The sequence below is a fragment of the Eubalaena glacialis genome, chromosome 8 (genome assembly GCF_028564815.1).
Source record: "Eubalaena glacialis isolate mEubGla1 chromosome 8, mEubGla1.1.hap2.+ XY, whole genome shotgun sequence".
In the NCBI taxonomy this organism is placed as follows: Eukaryota; Metazoa; Chordata; class Mammalia; order Artiodactyla; family Balaenidae; genus Eubalaena; species Eubalaena glacialis.
The window spans coordinates 60072701-60088950 of NC_083723.1; the positions used below are offsets into that span (position 1 = coordinate 60072701).

Consider the following 16250-nt stretch of genomic DNA (forward strand, 5'->3'; position numbering starts at 1 on the left):
GGGTTCGATCCCTGGCCCAGGAAGATCCCACATGCCGCGGAGCAACAAAGCCTGTGTGCTACAACTACTGAGCCTGTGCTCTAGAGCCCGCAAGCCACAACTACTGAGAGCCGCACACCACAACTACTGAAGCCCGTGCACCTAGAGCCCATGCTCTGCAACAAGAGAAGCCATGACAATGAGAGGCCCACGCACTGCAACGAAGCGTAGCCCCCGCTCGCCGCAACTAGAGAAAGCCCATGCGCAGCAACGAAGACCCAACACAGCCAAATATAAAAATAAATAAATTTAAAGAAAAATAAATAAAAATATGCATTGCTACCTTTCCTAATACAAAAGCTTTTAGAGATTTTAAGTTTCTTTACTTGACTCCTCTTCTCCTTCCCCCATTTAATCTCTATGAGGTATATCTTCCGCCCTTTTCATTCTATGGGAATCATTCTCCTCAAAGTTACCATTGCTAACGGTCTTATTGATGATCAAGGCATCTTGATATTTTTTTCTTGTTTTATATTCCATTTTGTTTTTCTTGTTTTCTTTCTTTTGTTTTAGTGGTTCCTCTCATCTGTGACTCCAAAATCTGTATTTCTAGCCCAAGCACTCTCCAGTTATATATTTATATTTGGTCTTGATCCTGGTCCTAGTGTTGTAAGAAATTAGGCCTTTCCTTTTATAGGAAAGAAGGTGCTACCTCTGAATAAACTCTGCTTTTTAAAATCTAAGTATTTCATATCTAATTCAGTTCAGACAGCATGTCCCTAACGTCTTATTCTTAACAAAAGATCAGAGTGTACATGAAGATGACTCTTTGGTCACTACAGCAAAGCACAATATAAGCTGTAAATGTATTTAAATCCCGAGTTCTACTCAGGACACAGGCTAACCAGGGACCACTGAAGGGTTTAAGGCAGAGTCAGGGAAAAGTGGCTGCCCTCTCACTAAGCTCTCCCAAGACCCGAGGCTTCTGGCTAACTTCAGCCTGATTTGCTGTAAACCATGATCTCCGCGGTTCCTGTGGGTGTTTGGTTCATGAAACAAAACCTGATATTTTTAAATAAGTCCTCATGTATCCAGAAGAATATATATAGCCTTCTTAAAAATAACTTCAACCTCTGTGCTCTTTTGGTTTTTAATGTTAAGCAATTATAAGACTATATCTATTAATTTATAGATTTTTTGCCTAGGTTAAACAGAGGATATTTACCTCCAAACATTGATGTATTTAGTATAATCTCTACTTTCTTCCTGAACTATTGTATGAAAATTTTAGTATGAAGTTGATCTGCTTTTGACTGACACTTACACTACTGATTGCCTTTAAACAAACTGAATCTACTTTCTTATGTCTTAATGCTTCCCAGAAAGTGCTATTAATATAGCAAAGAACTAGCAGAAGTCGTGATGGGATATGGCACCATCAAAGCTCAGCTTTAGTAAGGCCTATCTGAACGGAGTCCGTGAGGAATAGATTGCAGAGAGAAACAAAGAGAACAAAACCTGGCTTCATTTCAGTGGTTTTCCAAATGCCATCACTTCCTTTGTACATATGACTTTTGGAAATGGCTTGAGTTTTAACTTCGTCATAAGTTAGACTGACCAGATTCTTAAGAATGTCTCTGTCCAACCAGTAAGATAGTAGTTGTACAATCTTGGGCCAAGTATGTGAAAAGGTTTGGCCAGCTTCCTAATTTGTAAAATGGACTTAATGATACCTATCTTGTAAGAGTTTTATAAGAATTAAATGAATTTTTTTTTAAAATCTATGTCAATGTGTTTAGGGAAGGCCCCATACATACTAGTGCTTATGGAAGGACAATTATTATCATAGTGAAAACTAGCTAAAATGTCATGTGAGGACACAAAACCCATCCCGTGGCTCACAGAGGGCACTCCATGGATGTTACTCCTGCCATCTCTTACTCACTTCTGGAAGGATCTGTAGTTTCCCAGTCTAAGAATAGCACCTGCATATTCTAAAAGCACCCAGAACCATGTGGTCCCGAATATCACTCAATCCTAGACTAAACTGATTTATCTGTATTCACAAAGAACAACTCTTCCAACTGTATTCTATCAGACATGGTAACATCATGCTTGCAATCATTGGAAATAGAAGTCAATCTCTTTTATCCTTGTCTTTCACCCCTATTTCATATATTCAACCTATCACTGAGACTTTAAGTTTTCCCCTTAAAATATCTCTCTCAGATTTGAGTTTTTTGTCTTCACCATTCACAGCCCGCGTGCAGGCTCTTAGCACCTCTTAACTAGATTAGAGTCAGAAATCTTGGCTTATCTCCCTAACAGAAGGTACTTTTCCTATAACACAGGCTGCAAACCACCTCCAGAGTCATCTTCTGAAAATACTAGTTTGTTATCATATGCCACCTTCAGCAACCTATAATAGTTCTGTGATAATAAATGCAGCTCTCACCTCTTCCTACCTCAACCTGGTTTTCACTTCTCCAAATATCCGACCCAAACCTAAGCACATGACATATATAATAGCCCCCGTATGCCCAGTCCCTGCTGTAGCCGAGCATGTCTGTTGACCGGCCACTGGGAAAGCCATGCTTCCCCCCTATTTTGCTTACTCTATTATTGCCCTGAATGCACCCACCTCAAATTTTGACTGACTATACCTCAGGAATCAAATTAAGTTCCATATTTTCCTTGAAATTTTCCTTGATAATAATGTTTGCCATTTTCTAAACACTTTCTAGACTTTTATTCCACACCAAAGGAAAGACTGAAATGCTGTCCAGCAGTGTCACATCTGCATGCTAACGTTGTCTACACTGTTAGACTACAATCTCATCCAGCTCCGGGTCCAGTATACACATTTTTCTTCTAATAACCCTGAATCTTGATGGAGTGCTGAGTTTAGAGGAGGTCCTCGATAATTCACTTTCGTGACTGATAACACTGTTCTTCTTACTGCTAAATAGTGAATTTTAACTGCATGATTTAAATTTCTTTTTAAATCATCCTGTAATACTCAAATCTGCATCAAATATACAAGTGTAAACAAAGGCTTAAAGATTAAAAAAAATCCATTTTAGCACCCCTTTTTTATTCAGAACCTGTGGCTTCTTGATATAATACTATTTGCCATTATGTAGATAGAATGTTAGGCTCTTAGAACTGGGTTTTATCTCCTTTTGTAAATCTAACCACTTAAAAAATAGAAAAATCCTAAGAGAGACGTATAAACTACCTTCTAACATTAGGCAACCATTTCCCCTGGGCTTTATAATTCAATCAGCCGGGCTGCATGTCATCATTGCTTCTCTCCTCCTCCTCTTGCTTACATTTTCTGATTGTTAAGATTGCACTGTTTATACCTGTTCATTTCTGCCATGAACATATTTTCTTGACATGTAAAACCTGTATTTAAAACATGTTATCATTTGCGCCAGTTGCGGTAAAATACCCGCGGTCAGGCAGGACTCACAGGGTAGGAGGATGATACATGTCATTTGAGCTTCGCAAACGAAAGCTTATACGATGACTATGGATTATTGCCTTTTGGTATCATGTAGGTTCCTACTTCTTTTAAAATAGTAACTCCTTATTTCTATTCCCGTCTTGCCCCTAGGTTCTTCATGACCATTTTTTTTTTTTTTTTTTTTTAGATTCCATATATATGTGTTAGCATACGGTATTTGTTTTTCTCTTTCTGACTTCCCTCTGTATGACAGAATAAAGACGCAGACCTACTAGAGAATGGACTTGAGGACACGGGGAGGGGGAAGGCTAAGCTGGGACAAAGTGAGAGAGTGGCATGGACATATATACACTACCAAATGTAAAATAGATAGCTAGTGGGAAGCAGCCGCATAGCACAGGGAGATCAGCTGGTGCTTTGTGACCAGCTGGTGGGGGGGGGATAGGGAGGGTGGGAGGGAGGGAGACGCAAGAGAGAGGAGATATGGGGATATATGTGTACATATAGCTGATTCACTTTGTTATACAGCAGAAACTAACACACCATTGTAAAGCAATTATACTCCAATAGAGATGTTAAAAAATAAAAAAGTGAGGCAAATACCCCCCCCAAAAAAATAAAAAATAATAACTCCTAACAATAATGTTTAAAGGTTTCCGATGCCTTTAAAATAGAAAGGTTCATGCTTTGGCCAATGCCAGCATTAAGGCAGCACCCTGAAATGGCAAAATGTTAGAGAGAAAAAATGTATATAAACCAGCAAATGTTCCTCTAAATCTGGTCACTTCATTTTTCTGTAGGAAAATGATTTATTTCTTTTTTGACTCCAAATTCTTACGAAAATTTTTTTCTATTTTTCTCCCTTTTGACTTCTTAGATTACATTGCTTTCTTCTCAATACAATGCCTTCACTCTTTTCTCAACTCCATCCATTAAACACACACACACACACACACTCATTCACACATTTTCTTTTTCTTCCTAAATTGAGACAGCTGTTTTCAATAAACATAGACCTGGCTCTAAATTAGGTGCTATTGGAAATTGTCATAAACTCTGAAATTATTTCCAAGTGTTTAATTCACTTCCAGGAATAGCTGGTTTATATTTTATGAATTTCCTAGATAAGAGACTGATTCCCTTAACATGAATGGACGTTTCTGTACATACAATAAAATAACGACCTGAGTATTTTTATGCCTTACTCTTTAAAAATGCAGAGGTAACTGTGAACAAAAATAAAAACACTTTTAAAAAGGTAACGATTTCCTTTCTCTGGGGCTTCCTTGGCCATTTCATTTAAGAGGCAGGATTCATCAATGTTCTAGTTTATTTCTCTTCTTGATGAGGCTTTTTCTGTTTTGCTGATTTGGGATCTGGGTTATCTTTAAGACAATTGTCAGACTTCAGTATCTTATTGACACTGAGAAGGACTCAGCTGTGCTGTGTCTTTTTCTGTAAAATGTCATGGTGACGAGTTTAAGCAACTTGTTTTTATTGCTGATTATATTCACTTTTTTTTTCCTTTTTACAGTTTTACTGAAAAATAACATACATGCAGAAAAGAATAAATATCTTAAGGGTAGAGCTCAATGAGTTTTCCACAAATGAGTACCCTGTGTAGCCACCACCTAATCAAGAAACAGAACATAACCCGTTTTGGGGTAGTTTTGGGGGAAAGTGCCTTTTAAATTCTATTATATGGTTTCTATTTTGTTGATATTTGCTCTTTTTTAAAAAAGAGGCTTTATGCAGAAGTTTTAGTTTCACAGCAAAAATGAGGTTCACTATTAATCTTGATAAATAGTCCTGGGAACTATAAGCATTTTCTCATTGGCTTTCACATTTTATATTTTGTCCTCAAGTATGTCTCTGAGCAGTATGATAAATGCACTAGACCTGCTATACACATTGTGGAATGATCAGTATTTTCCAACATGGTGTCCTCTGGTTTGACACTCCTGGTTACAAATAATCTCATGATGTTGATGGACATCCAACTATATTTAGCAGCTGCCAGATTCCAGTCTTCATAAAAGTATAAGGTACCTTGCACATTATTAGTTAATACAGGCTTCTTGGGGAGGAGAATTATCTTGCACTGCGTCTCCCTGTTTCACTGATGATGATATCGTTACTGACCTCCTTGTAGACCCTGCTATATGCCTATGTTCTTGCAAGACTCTGCCTTGCAGCTGCCTAGACAAAACTCAGGAATATGGACCCCGTGACAATCAAACTAGACAATGCCATGCTGGTTTTATTTAGCTCTGCAGAGAGCAGTATTTCATAGGACCATTTGCCGGTACCTATGCTCTGAAACCCTCAAACCTCAATACGAAGAGTTACCCTTTACACACACATTCTGTTCGGCTTATCAACTGTGTGATTCTACCTGAGTCCTCAGTTCCTTTTTTTTCCCCCCACCTGGGAAACTAGCCTAAATGCCAAAAAGCTGTCATTAAATTCATTTTATCTTTGTTATCCTTTCTTACATCTGGTAACCCTCAAATAACTGTATAGAGAGGTTAGTCATCCCTTATCATATCAGTTGCAGATTGTTAGAAACGCATGGTATGGAGGCATGGAGGAGGCTGAGGCCCTCAGCTTATGTACCTGTGGTCAGTGCCCTGCATCTCTGTCCTTCAGAGTCGCATGTAAAGCTTCACTAACTGCAGTCAAGAGTGAAAATCAGTACTTTCTCAATGTGTACACACAGAATTTTTCTCTTACATCTCTATTTGTAGAGGCTTTGTAGAGCCTTGCATTGTCAGTTTTAAATAGGTGGTACAGGATCAAAAAGCAGAAGCTTTTTCTCTGTGACACCACATTACAAAGGAGTCTTCAGACACACAGCCTGTCTTTGGTTTGGGTTCAGTTTTCATAATGACTGGTATATTCGTTTCCTAGGGCTGCCATAACAAAATACCACAAAATAAGAAAAGAAATTTATTCTCTCATAGTTCTGGAGGCTAGAAACCCGAGATAAAGATGTCAGCAAGGTCAGGCTCCCTCTGAAGGCTGTAAGCAAGAATCCTCCCTCGCCTCTTCCTGATTCTGTTAGTGGCCCGCGATCCTTGGTGTCTCTTGGCCTGTGGCTCCATCACCAAATCTCTGCCTCCGTTGTCACATGGCTTTCTTCCCTTCATATATGTCTCCTTATGTCCAGATTTCTCTCTTCTTATAAGGACACCAGTCATTGGATTAGGACCCAACCTAATTCAGTATAACTTCAACTGAACTTGAACACATCTACAAAGATATTTCCAAATGAGTTCATATTCACAGGTACTAGGATTTAGGAAATCAATTGGGGAAAGACCAATTTAATCTACAACACTTGGTAATCTATTTGTTTAAATCCAAAATTTCAGGGCCATGATTTATTCTAAGAAAATTAAGTCCAATAAATTAATATATTTAAACCAGTCACTGATTTTCTTTCAAGGAAACTATGCATTTGCATTTGCCAAATGAGTGTCTGTTAATTTATTCCTATTTTGCATGTGACTTCAACTGCTTCTTTATCTTCAATACCTCCTGCCTCATGACAAAGATCAGCAATGCCTGATAAGATTAAACCACTTTTTTAAAAGGAGTTTACATGCCACGGAGAAGCAGAACTGCTAATTATTGATGAATGTGTAAAGATACTTTTATTTCATGTAATGTGGCCTAGTGTGAGTTAATTACTGTGCAAGTAGCCTTAACTCCAAGGCAGGATGTGATAGATGTTTTAGATTCAAGGACAACAGAAATACCCCTTCAGTAGTGGTGAGCTATACTATCGCTAACAGCAGATCAACCCCATTAGACTCCAATGGTTGGTTGTTAATTAACTGTTACAAAGGTAGGTTTGTTGCGGAAATTAATGTAATCATGACGTAAACGGAGTGGCTTTTGGTTCAAAACTGAAAAATGAAGCAGCTCCTTTTTGGTTTTGAACAAGACATTTTATTAATATGTATCATTTTTCTAAAGTATGGATATTTCATATTAAACTGATAGGGAGTACGGGGCAGATATACCCCTAGATGCCTTTAAACAACTACTACTTTAGCAATTCTGTATGGTTCCAATAAGAATTATCATCTCAACTTTTAAAAAATCAGTATTTAATGTACTATGTTATAACACCTTAATTTAAACTTGTGACAAGGTTGATAAAAATATCAGCTTAGATTCTTACATGTAGAAAAGGAAATAATATGTTACATGATTATACACGTACTTAATGTAGAGCTGATAAATATAATATAAAGATAAATTTTTATAATCATAATCGTCTTCTTATATTTATATCCTGCTCCTACTGAGATGAATCTCTGGTTACATTTACATATTGAATTAGAAAGTTAAAACTAATGATGGGATCAATTATGCCCCATACTGAGCTGTGCACTTTGGAATGACTTTGAGAAAACAGGAGGGTCAAAAAAAAAAAAAAGCATCCACAGTGTATAGTAGTTTCAAGATTATGCTAACAGATAAGCAAAGGAAGGACTGTAATGGACAATAATGTGTGTTTGTCAAGGAAATCAGGCTTTTGGTAGAAAACCTAAAGCACATTTCTAATATAAACATTTCTGAGAATTGGAAAATATATAGGCTGGGTCACGGAAGTTGCTAAACAGTTTATTTAAGGTAGAATATATATAAGGGCAAATGTAATATGAATCCCTTTATGATCCTGTTGGTTTGTTCTTGTAGTTCTTTAAATATATTTGCTGTATCTCGGGCGAAATATAATCTGCTTCATGTTTGCTGTTGCCATGCAAAATTTGATAGTGTCCTCTTTCTCCTTTCCTAGCTGCATAATAAATGTGCTTCTCATCTGAAACCTGAATGTGACTGCGGACCTTTGAAGGACCATATTTTACCACCTACAACAATTTGTCCAGTGGTACTGGTGAGTTTTTCCTTCTCGTCATTCTGCTATAACTTGGGGTGTCTGTGACTAACTGGTACACTCTACCACTCAATGCTTCCAGAGATCATTTTTCCATTGATCAAGGCAGAACTCAATAGACCTAAAATACCTCATGGCTTCAGAAAATACCCCTTTGCCCATTATATTTCCTTTATCCTTCATGGCACAATAAACGTCTTAGTAAGGTATGTTGTAACTGAAGCTGACTCAGGTTTTATCACTTAGTCATGCTGTAGTTACCAGAAATTGTATGGGCAGAACACTTCCACATTTTACATGTTTTATAGATCTGGCTTCCCAGAATAATGAAGTTATTCTTATGGACAATTTTGCTGGAGATGCACATTCTGTATCTGCAGTCGGGAGGTCTTTCACCTAAGTCAGAGGCTACTTAGAATGAGGACACACACCTTGAAGAGAGTTACGCACTGCCATTAGGTGTATTTTATCTTTTATTAGTGAACAATAAATTTACCTGCAAAATAATTCCTTGATTTAATAAATATACAAGGGAAAAATGTGTAAGTGAGGTAATCCTGAAAAGAACAAATCTTGATAGAAAGAGAAGCAGCTATTCAAAGATAATATTCATATTACATTTCAAAATCCAAATTTTCTAAAGTGAAACAGTTATTTTACAAAACAAACTATCATATCTATAACACAGTTCTCATTTTTTTAAAACAACATGGAAGTTAACTAGCTGGAACTTCAGTTTGATATAATAAAAATACAACAAGTAAGAAATGTTAGACAAATACTTTTCTAAAGGTCAACTTAGAAATTAATCAAATTACTCAATTTGCACCCACTTATGATTCATTTTGTAATTATCTGTAAAATGCTGGTTGTATTTAAATTCCTTTATTTAAAAAAATTAAAACTCTCTTCTCAAACTGCAAATATAAAGCAGAAGTAAATACCTCCATGGGACTGAGGAGAGCAGTAACTAATTCTAAATTTCCTTTCTTCATGTAAGATTTATTATACATCCTGTAGTATATAAGATTAATTAAAAATAATGAGAGCCACGTTAAAATACATTTTAGATGAATTTTGGTATTATGTTCTTTTGTAGTGTTTTCTTAAAGAGAAAGAACTTATAAAATTTTTATATATTTGCATTCTCTTTAAGAAGTGTAGTAATTTTATTGGTTTAGATGCATCCTTGAGCTCAGATTTTAACTATAAGAAGAAATCTATTATGTCATTCTGTTATCCAGCTATCTGGGTATAAAGCCCTATTCAATTCAATGAGACTACTTTGGCCTACTTATATCAACCTCTGGTCTTATAAGTTCAAACACGAGATACATTCTTTTATTATTCCATCCTTTCTTTCTTTGAGAGAATCAAAGGTAAAGAACATGGGTTAAATGAATAGTCTTGTCTCTAACGATCTTGCAAACTCTTTCATTGCTTTGGTAGATACTTTTGATTCCGAAGATTTATTTTCACTCATTAAATCTTCCTACGGTATTTATCATGATTTGTATCTCGACATTTGTTACGTTATCATTTCCTTGGTACTATATACTCTGAAGTATTAGGCACTGTTAACCACCTCATCTTTCATGAGTGTCTACCTTACCTTGACACTCATTATACCATCGTCTCCTTACTCTTCTTCTGTTTCTCTGGATACTTCCTTTTAATATCTTTCCTAGCTTTCGAGATTTCAACCTGCCCCATGTTGGCTCATCCGTACGCCTTGCCCTCACATGCCACAGCTTTCTGCTCTTAACATTTTTCCCAGCGGGATCTTGTTTATTTATTTCATTACCGTATTAATTTATATTAAGTTCATCCTCCTCTTCTGAATCTCAAGTGCTGCAACCTGGAGGTTCCATGTTGTTTACATGCCTGATGTGTTATCATTATTATAAGTAATCACAGTAACTTGTTTACTGAGCACATATACTATACCAGCTACTATGCTAAATATTCTAATCCATTCAAAAAGTGTTTATTGAATGTCTAGTATGTACCCAATAGTATTAACAGTAGAAGGAAAAACAGTAAAAACCCAAATCAAATCTTTGCCTTCATAGAGTCTTCATTCCAGTGGAGTGAAATAGGCAATAAACAAAGCAATAAGTACAGTATTTAGTACCTGGTTATATTAAATTACTGGTGGTATGTAAAGCTTAAAGGACAAAATTAAAGTAGGAAAAGAAGAGAAGAAATGCTGGAACTACAATTATAAAAGAAGTAATTAAGAGTTCACCAAAGAAATAATTGAGTAACGAGTTGAGGAATGTGAGGGAGTCATCGATGTGGCTCTCTGGGGACAGAACTTTGTAGACAGAGGAGTCACCAAAGAAGGACAAGCAAAGACTCAGAGGCAGGAGAAGCCTGACATATCTGAAGTGCATCAAAGAAATTAGTGACTGGGTTTCATTCTGCAGGGGGAATACTAGTAGAGAAGGTGAAATATGTCTTAAGATTTTCATAGGTGTAGGACAATTTAGGCTAATCTAAGGTTTTTAGCTTTTCTTGTGAAAGAAGTTGGAAGCCATTAGAGGCTTTTGACCGAAAGAGAGAGTGATCTGACTTACATGTTTAAAAGAACAATCAATCTAACTAGTGTGTTCAGGGGGTAACAATGGAAAAAAGATATGACACTTAGATTTTCTTAGAAAAGTAGGAAGGTGGGTCATTGCTAAGAGCAAAGATGGTATGAGAGTTTTGAGGATCAGGAATAAGTTACACACGAGTCACCTGGGAGAGTGGGAGCTACATGGATCAAGAAATACCATATGATTGCCAGGGAATAATGAAAAGTCTCTTCCTGTTAATAACTGTGGATTTAGAACAAGATCAGTAAGCTTCGATGGGTATATTTCTCTGGTCATATGCAGTCATATTTCTCCAGTTACGTTGTAGGCCCAGGAATAGAATAGGCATGGGCCAGCCTTAATGAGACTGTGTTTTGCCCAATATGATGAAATGAGAGAGAAGCAAAGGAGTTGAGAGTATGAGCAAGGGAGTAATTATAGGGATTGGCCATGGAATTTAAACTGGGAAACAAGGAAGTAAGGACATGAAGAGTGAAGTACAGTAAGGGATGTTAGGAAAATACATTGTGGATTACAATGGAATCAAAGATTGTTGGAATCAAGGTTATTGGGGTCAAGTTACAAGAATGAGTGAGGTAACAAACAATTGAGATTATGAAGGGTTTGCAGTTATTGGTAATGATTTGTATGAATTAATTTAATAATCATAGCAGCACCATAAGGTAAATATTGTAACTATCTCTATTTTACCTATGAGGAAACTGAGAAACAGATAAGTAATTTTCTATGTCACATGGCTATGAAGTGACAATTCAGGACTGGAATCCAAGAACGATCATTCCAGAGCTTATACCCTGAGCTCATCATTTCTACCCTTTCTCCAAATCCCGATACAGGCCTTCTCCTATTTGCCTTATCTAGAACCTTCATTCCCCAACTTCCCCAAGCCAGAAACCTAAGAATTATAATTGGTGCCTCATCTTGAATATCAAATTAATCATTAGACAGCCTATTCTGATGTTCTTACTTCTTTCTCTTTTCTTCAGCCCAACTGTAACTGTCTCATATGTCACCCAAAAATTGTTCTCCAGAATTCTCCTAGTACTAATAGTATAATCTCTGAACTTCCTCTTTTCTTTGCATTCTCGATACTACTCCCTGGATCCACTTTCAAAAATACAATAAAATATTTTCCTTCTTAAATATTTAAAGTATTTTAAATCAATGCCAAACTCTCCAGCATGGTAAACAAGGCTCTTTAACTGGATCAACCCGCCTAATCCCTCACACACCACCTTACACACTAGAATCAAGGATTTGAACTGCTTGTAATTCTCTAAGTACACCTGCTCTTTGAAGTCCTTGTGGTTTTGCACATGTCAATAAATTAACCTAAATCACTTTACCTTGCTGCCTTGCTAAGTAGAAATTAAAGTTTACTTTCCAATCATGGAATAAGTACATTGACTCTTAAACTCATTAACTGTTTAAATACTAAAACTTTAAACAAATTAATAAAGTTGTTCTGCACACGAAATTGCTTAATATGCTACAACTGATGGGCTCGGAGGCTTTTCAATTTGTGAACTCTCATTAACTTTCCAGGAATGATTTCACACTGTATCACCTGCTGTAAATTTTTAAAATTTCATTGAAAGAAAATCGTTAGTCCTCACAAATAATATGAGGTTTTCATGATCATGTTCTCTAAGAAGAGCAGGTGAGTTTCAAACTCAATTACTGCAAAGTGGTCATCAATATCATTTCTAGCTCATTCTAGAAAATATGAAATGAAGAACTTAAGACATAAGATTTTATTGAAGTTTTTTATCCCTTGCTTTTGACCCTGTGGTCAGGAATTGGTTATTCAATGAGCAATATAAACTCATTAAAGATCCCTTTTGCTGGTTGAAGCATTTTAATGACACACTTCAAGGTCGAGGTCCATAGCAGCAGCCTTCTTATATTTTAGAACATCTCTTCAGGTATTATTTTTATTTATTTATTGTTTAAAATTTCTGTACCTCTCTTTTCAGCCCTCAATCCCTCCTCAACACTTATTAACTTTAAGTTAATGATTCAATACGTACGTGCTCACCTGTTATGAAGATTAGCAAGGTCAGCATCTTCTTTGCACTGATGACATGCTTTTATAAGCATGCACTAAAATAGGATTCCACAAATAATTAAATAGGATTCCACAAATAATTTGTCTCGATGGTGCTTATAGCCATAAAAATGGATTAAAACCAACTACTCTGAAATTAAAATAGAAATATAATCAGTGACTCCATACATCAAATATAATCACGGATTTCTGGAGTTGCATTTGGCTTCTAGTATATTTTGAGAATACTATCACAAAAAGCTTCATTGCTTAAAATCTATCAAGATTCTTTGTGACCATGTTTAGGTACTTATAATGCTTTCTTTGAGAATTTTCCAGCAAAAAATGATTGGAACCACAGTCTATTTACTGCCATATTGAAGATAATTCAGAACTGTTTACAAAGGTATTCCATAGCTCATCCCACCTCCAAACAAGTGGAAAGTGAATCTAATGCAATCAGTCAGGACTCTTGATCAACAACTTAATTTCCAGAAAAGGCCATTAACCTTTACCAATTGATTGTCAAAACAGATGTTCTGCCTTTGATGGACTCCATCAAAAATGCATTCCTGATTCTTGTTTTGGATCACACCCAGAAATCTCTGCTGTCCAATCCCAATCAAATGTCAATGCAAAAAATTGTAACAATTTCATATAAAACATGACCTGATGAGCATGCAGTTTGCCCACTTCTTTATGTTCCAAGTTTTACCCCTAACTCAAGACAGACTTGGTCCATGTTGTGTTAATCCCTCACAGATTTGCTTTAATTAAATTTGGACTCACCATTATGTCATCAACCTGCCCTGAAAGGCTTTAAAAAAAATTATATGAAATTCCCTCATTGTAACAAAAAAGGTATGTTTTTGGAGATGCCTTCATTACCTAACAGAAGTCCATCTCTGCTCTGTTTATCATGGTTTGTTATCTTTCGAACCCTATGAGCCTTATTACTATCATGTTTTATCTTCTATCCTTAAGAAGAGTAGAGTTCAATTTATACTGACATTTGAACATGATGATGGGATGTGTGTTTATTTCTGTGTGCTAATCTATAAGTCTATTGTTGTCCTTTTCATAAATTTTTCTTCACTATAAGAAAAATTTAGCCTCATTTAGTACTTTAAAACTATTTTTGTCAGTACATAATTTTTTTAGTTTCCAGAAATCAATGGAATGAGCTAGTAGAGTCCCTCTGATTCTCAGAATCATTTTATAGTGGAAGCTGTATATTTGATCAACTTCTCTAGAGCTATGGTGTCATCTTACATTCATTATAAATTTTATGTATTTTTTTAATTATCAGGCTAACTGGGTCTCTGTGATTACACGTGTTTTTATACTGATTCTTCAATTTGGGTTAGGCTTTTATTCAATTGATTCTGCTACTGTCAACAAATGAATACTTGAGATATCTCATGAAGAAGTAGCTTTTTAAATTTTATATTTGAACAGCAAAAGCAGATCATCATTAAAATCATTTCTATTATATTTAGCTCTGTGATTTAGTTTTCTTTTTATAAAATAATTATTTTACATTATATTTTAAAAGCAAGGTTCTATTCTGTAAATAAGAGGTTAATTATTAATAATTTTCTACATCAACATATATTAGTAAAGTTGATAAAATACAGGGATCATGTAATGTTGATTACTTTAAACTTGGGTTTTTTACATTTAAGTATCCACTCTTCATATAACTGTTATGACTATGCCTTTAAAGAATTTTTAAGATCATTACTGATAATCAATGTACATTATTTTTATTTACAATATCTGCAGTGCCAGTTTCCTTCTGTTTTTTTCTTCTCTTTCCTTCTTTCTTTCTTTCTTCCTTCCTTTCATTGTATTGGAGCTAAAAATTCAGATAAGAACAGTTCTTTTATTTACTGTAATTTCGAGTCTGTTGGGCAAGACAGTCAGGCAGGTTACATATTATGATGAAGTAAATATTAACTTACTGAGGCTTTAGTGTAGAGAATCTTCATCTATCCTGAGGATAATTCAAAGAGTAAATGAAAACTTTCTTGAAGATATGATGCCTGAGCTGAATCTTGAATAAAACAAGGATTTGGCCAGCAAATACAAAGTGAACTTGATATGAATAGTCTCAGAAATAAGAGTACAGAGTGAGATCTTGAAACGGCAAAATGTTTATTAAGTCTTATGAGTAAAGGTGAGGTGTGGAGAGACAGGCAAGAAAAGGTCTGAGATGGTGAAAAGCCTGACCTTTCTTGTCAAGGATTTGGGCTTTATCCAGTATAAATAAGAGACTACATGATCAGATTTGTGTTTTAGAAAGCTAATTCGGCTAGCAGTGTGAATTACAATAAATTTAAAGCAGGGAGCAGAGGAGATATGAGAATATAATCACTGGGTTGTGAGGCAAGTAATCAGAAAACACCAACAGAGGAAGAAAATGAGGGAAACAGGAGAGAAGATTGTAGCAGAGAGCAGAATATTAGGGTTTGATGTGATTTCAGAATAGATTAGTTCCAGAGGATGGTAAAGTCCATGATGCAGCCGTGGATCTGGGTGGTTCAGCTGGTTGCAGAGAGGAGGGTCACTAGGTGTTAGGAGGTCAAGGAACTCTGGGCATGGTCTATTTTATCTTGTCCATAAAACCACCTGGGATAATTACAGGGTCTTGGTGGAAAGGTGGCTGTATCACAGTAATGAATAAGAGTAGAAGGGAGAACTATTAGATTCCATGAGTCTCAAATGATAAGAATTTCTACTTTGGGGCTGGAAGAATGATGATTTTAATGCAAAGCCAAGCTAGTCCATAAAAAACAAAACAAAAACAAGCAAACACAAAATGATCAAAAAAATAGAACAAGTAATGTTTGAGAGAATGGGCAACCTCAGAAGTGGTATAGGGGTAGTGGCAGTGACTTAGAAAGAAAGAGGATAATTTGTTTATTTTGAGCAAAGTTTCCAGAGACCCCAGTGAAAAGTTTTAGAAATGAAGTATGGAAGATCAATTGAAGAGAAAGAAAGCAGAAGTAGGCATGGGATGGTGATAGCCAGAAAGGATAGAAGACCAGAAACTTAAGTTTCTAACATGAACTCTGGATTTGTAGGCAAGTTATTTCGAGTGGTTACAGCCTGGTGACAAATGATTTGTGTCCAGAATATAAAGGTAATTTATATAAACCAATGATAAGCAACAAACAATCTAATCCAAAAGGGCAAAAGATCTAAAGAAACATTTGAATAAAATATATATATGCAAATCACCTA

General features: G+C 35.9%; 1 protein-coding gene across 2 annotated transcripts in view; it reads left to right on the top strand.

Annotated features, from left to right (window-relative positions):
* DGKB (diacylglycerol kinase beta) overlaps positions 1-16250 on the top strand; it is a 645545-nt gene that overhangs the window by 162739 nt on the left and 466556 nt on the right. For both annotated transcript variants that reach the window (XM_061197732.1, XM_061197733.1), the window contains exon 12: positions 8259-8357. In XM_061197732.1, the coding sequence (XP_061053715.1) occupies positions 8259-8357 (99 nt within the window). The remainder of the gene's footprint in view (positions 1-8258; positions 8358-16250) is intronic.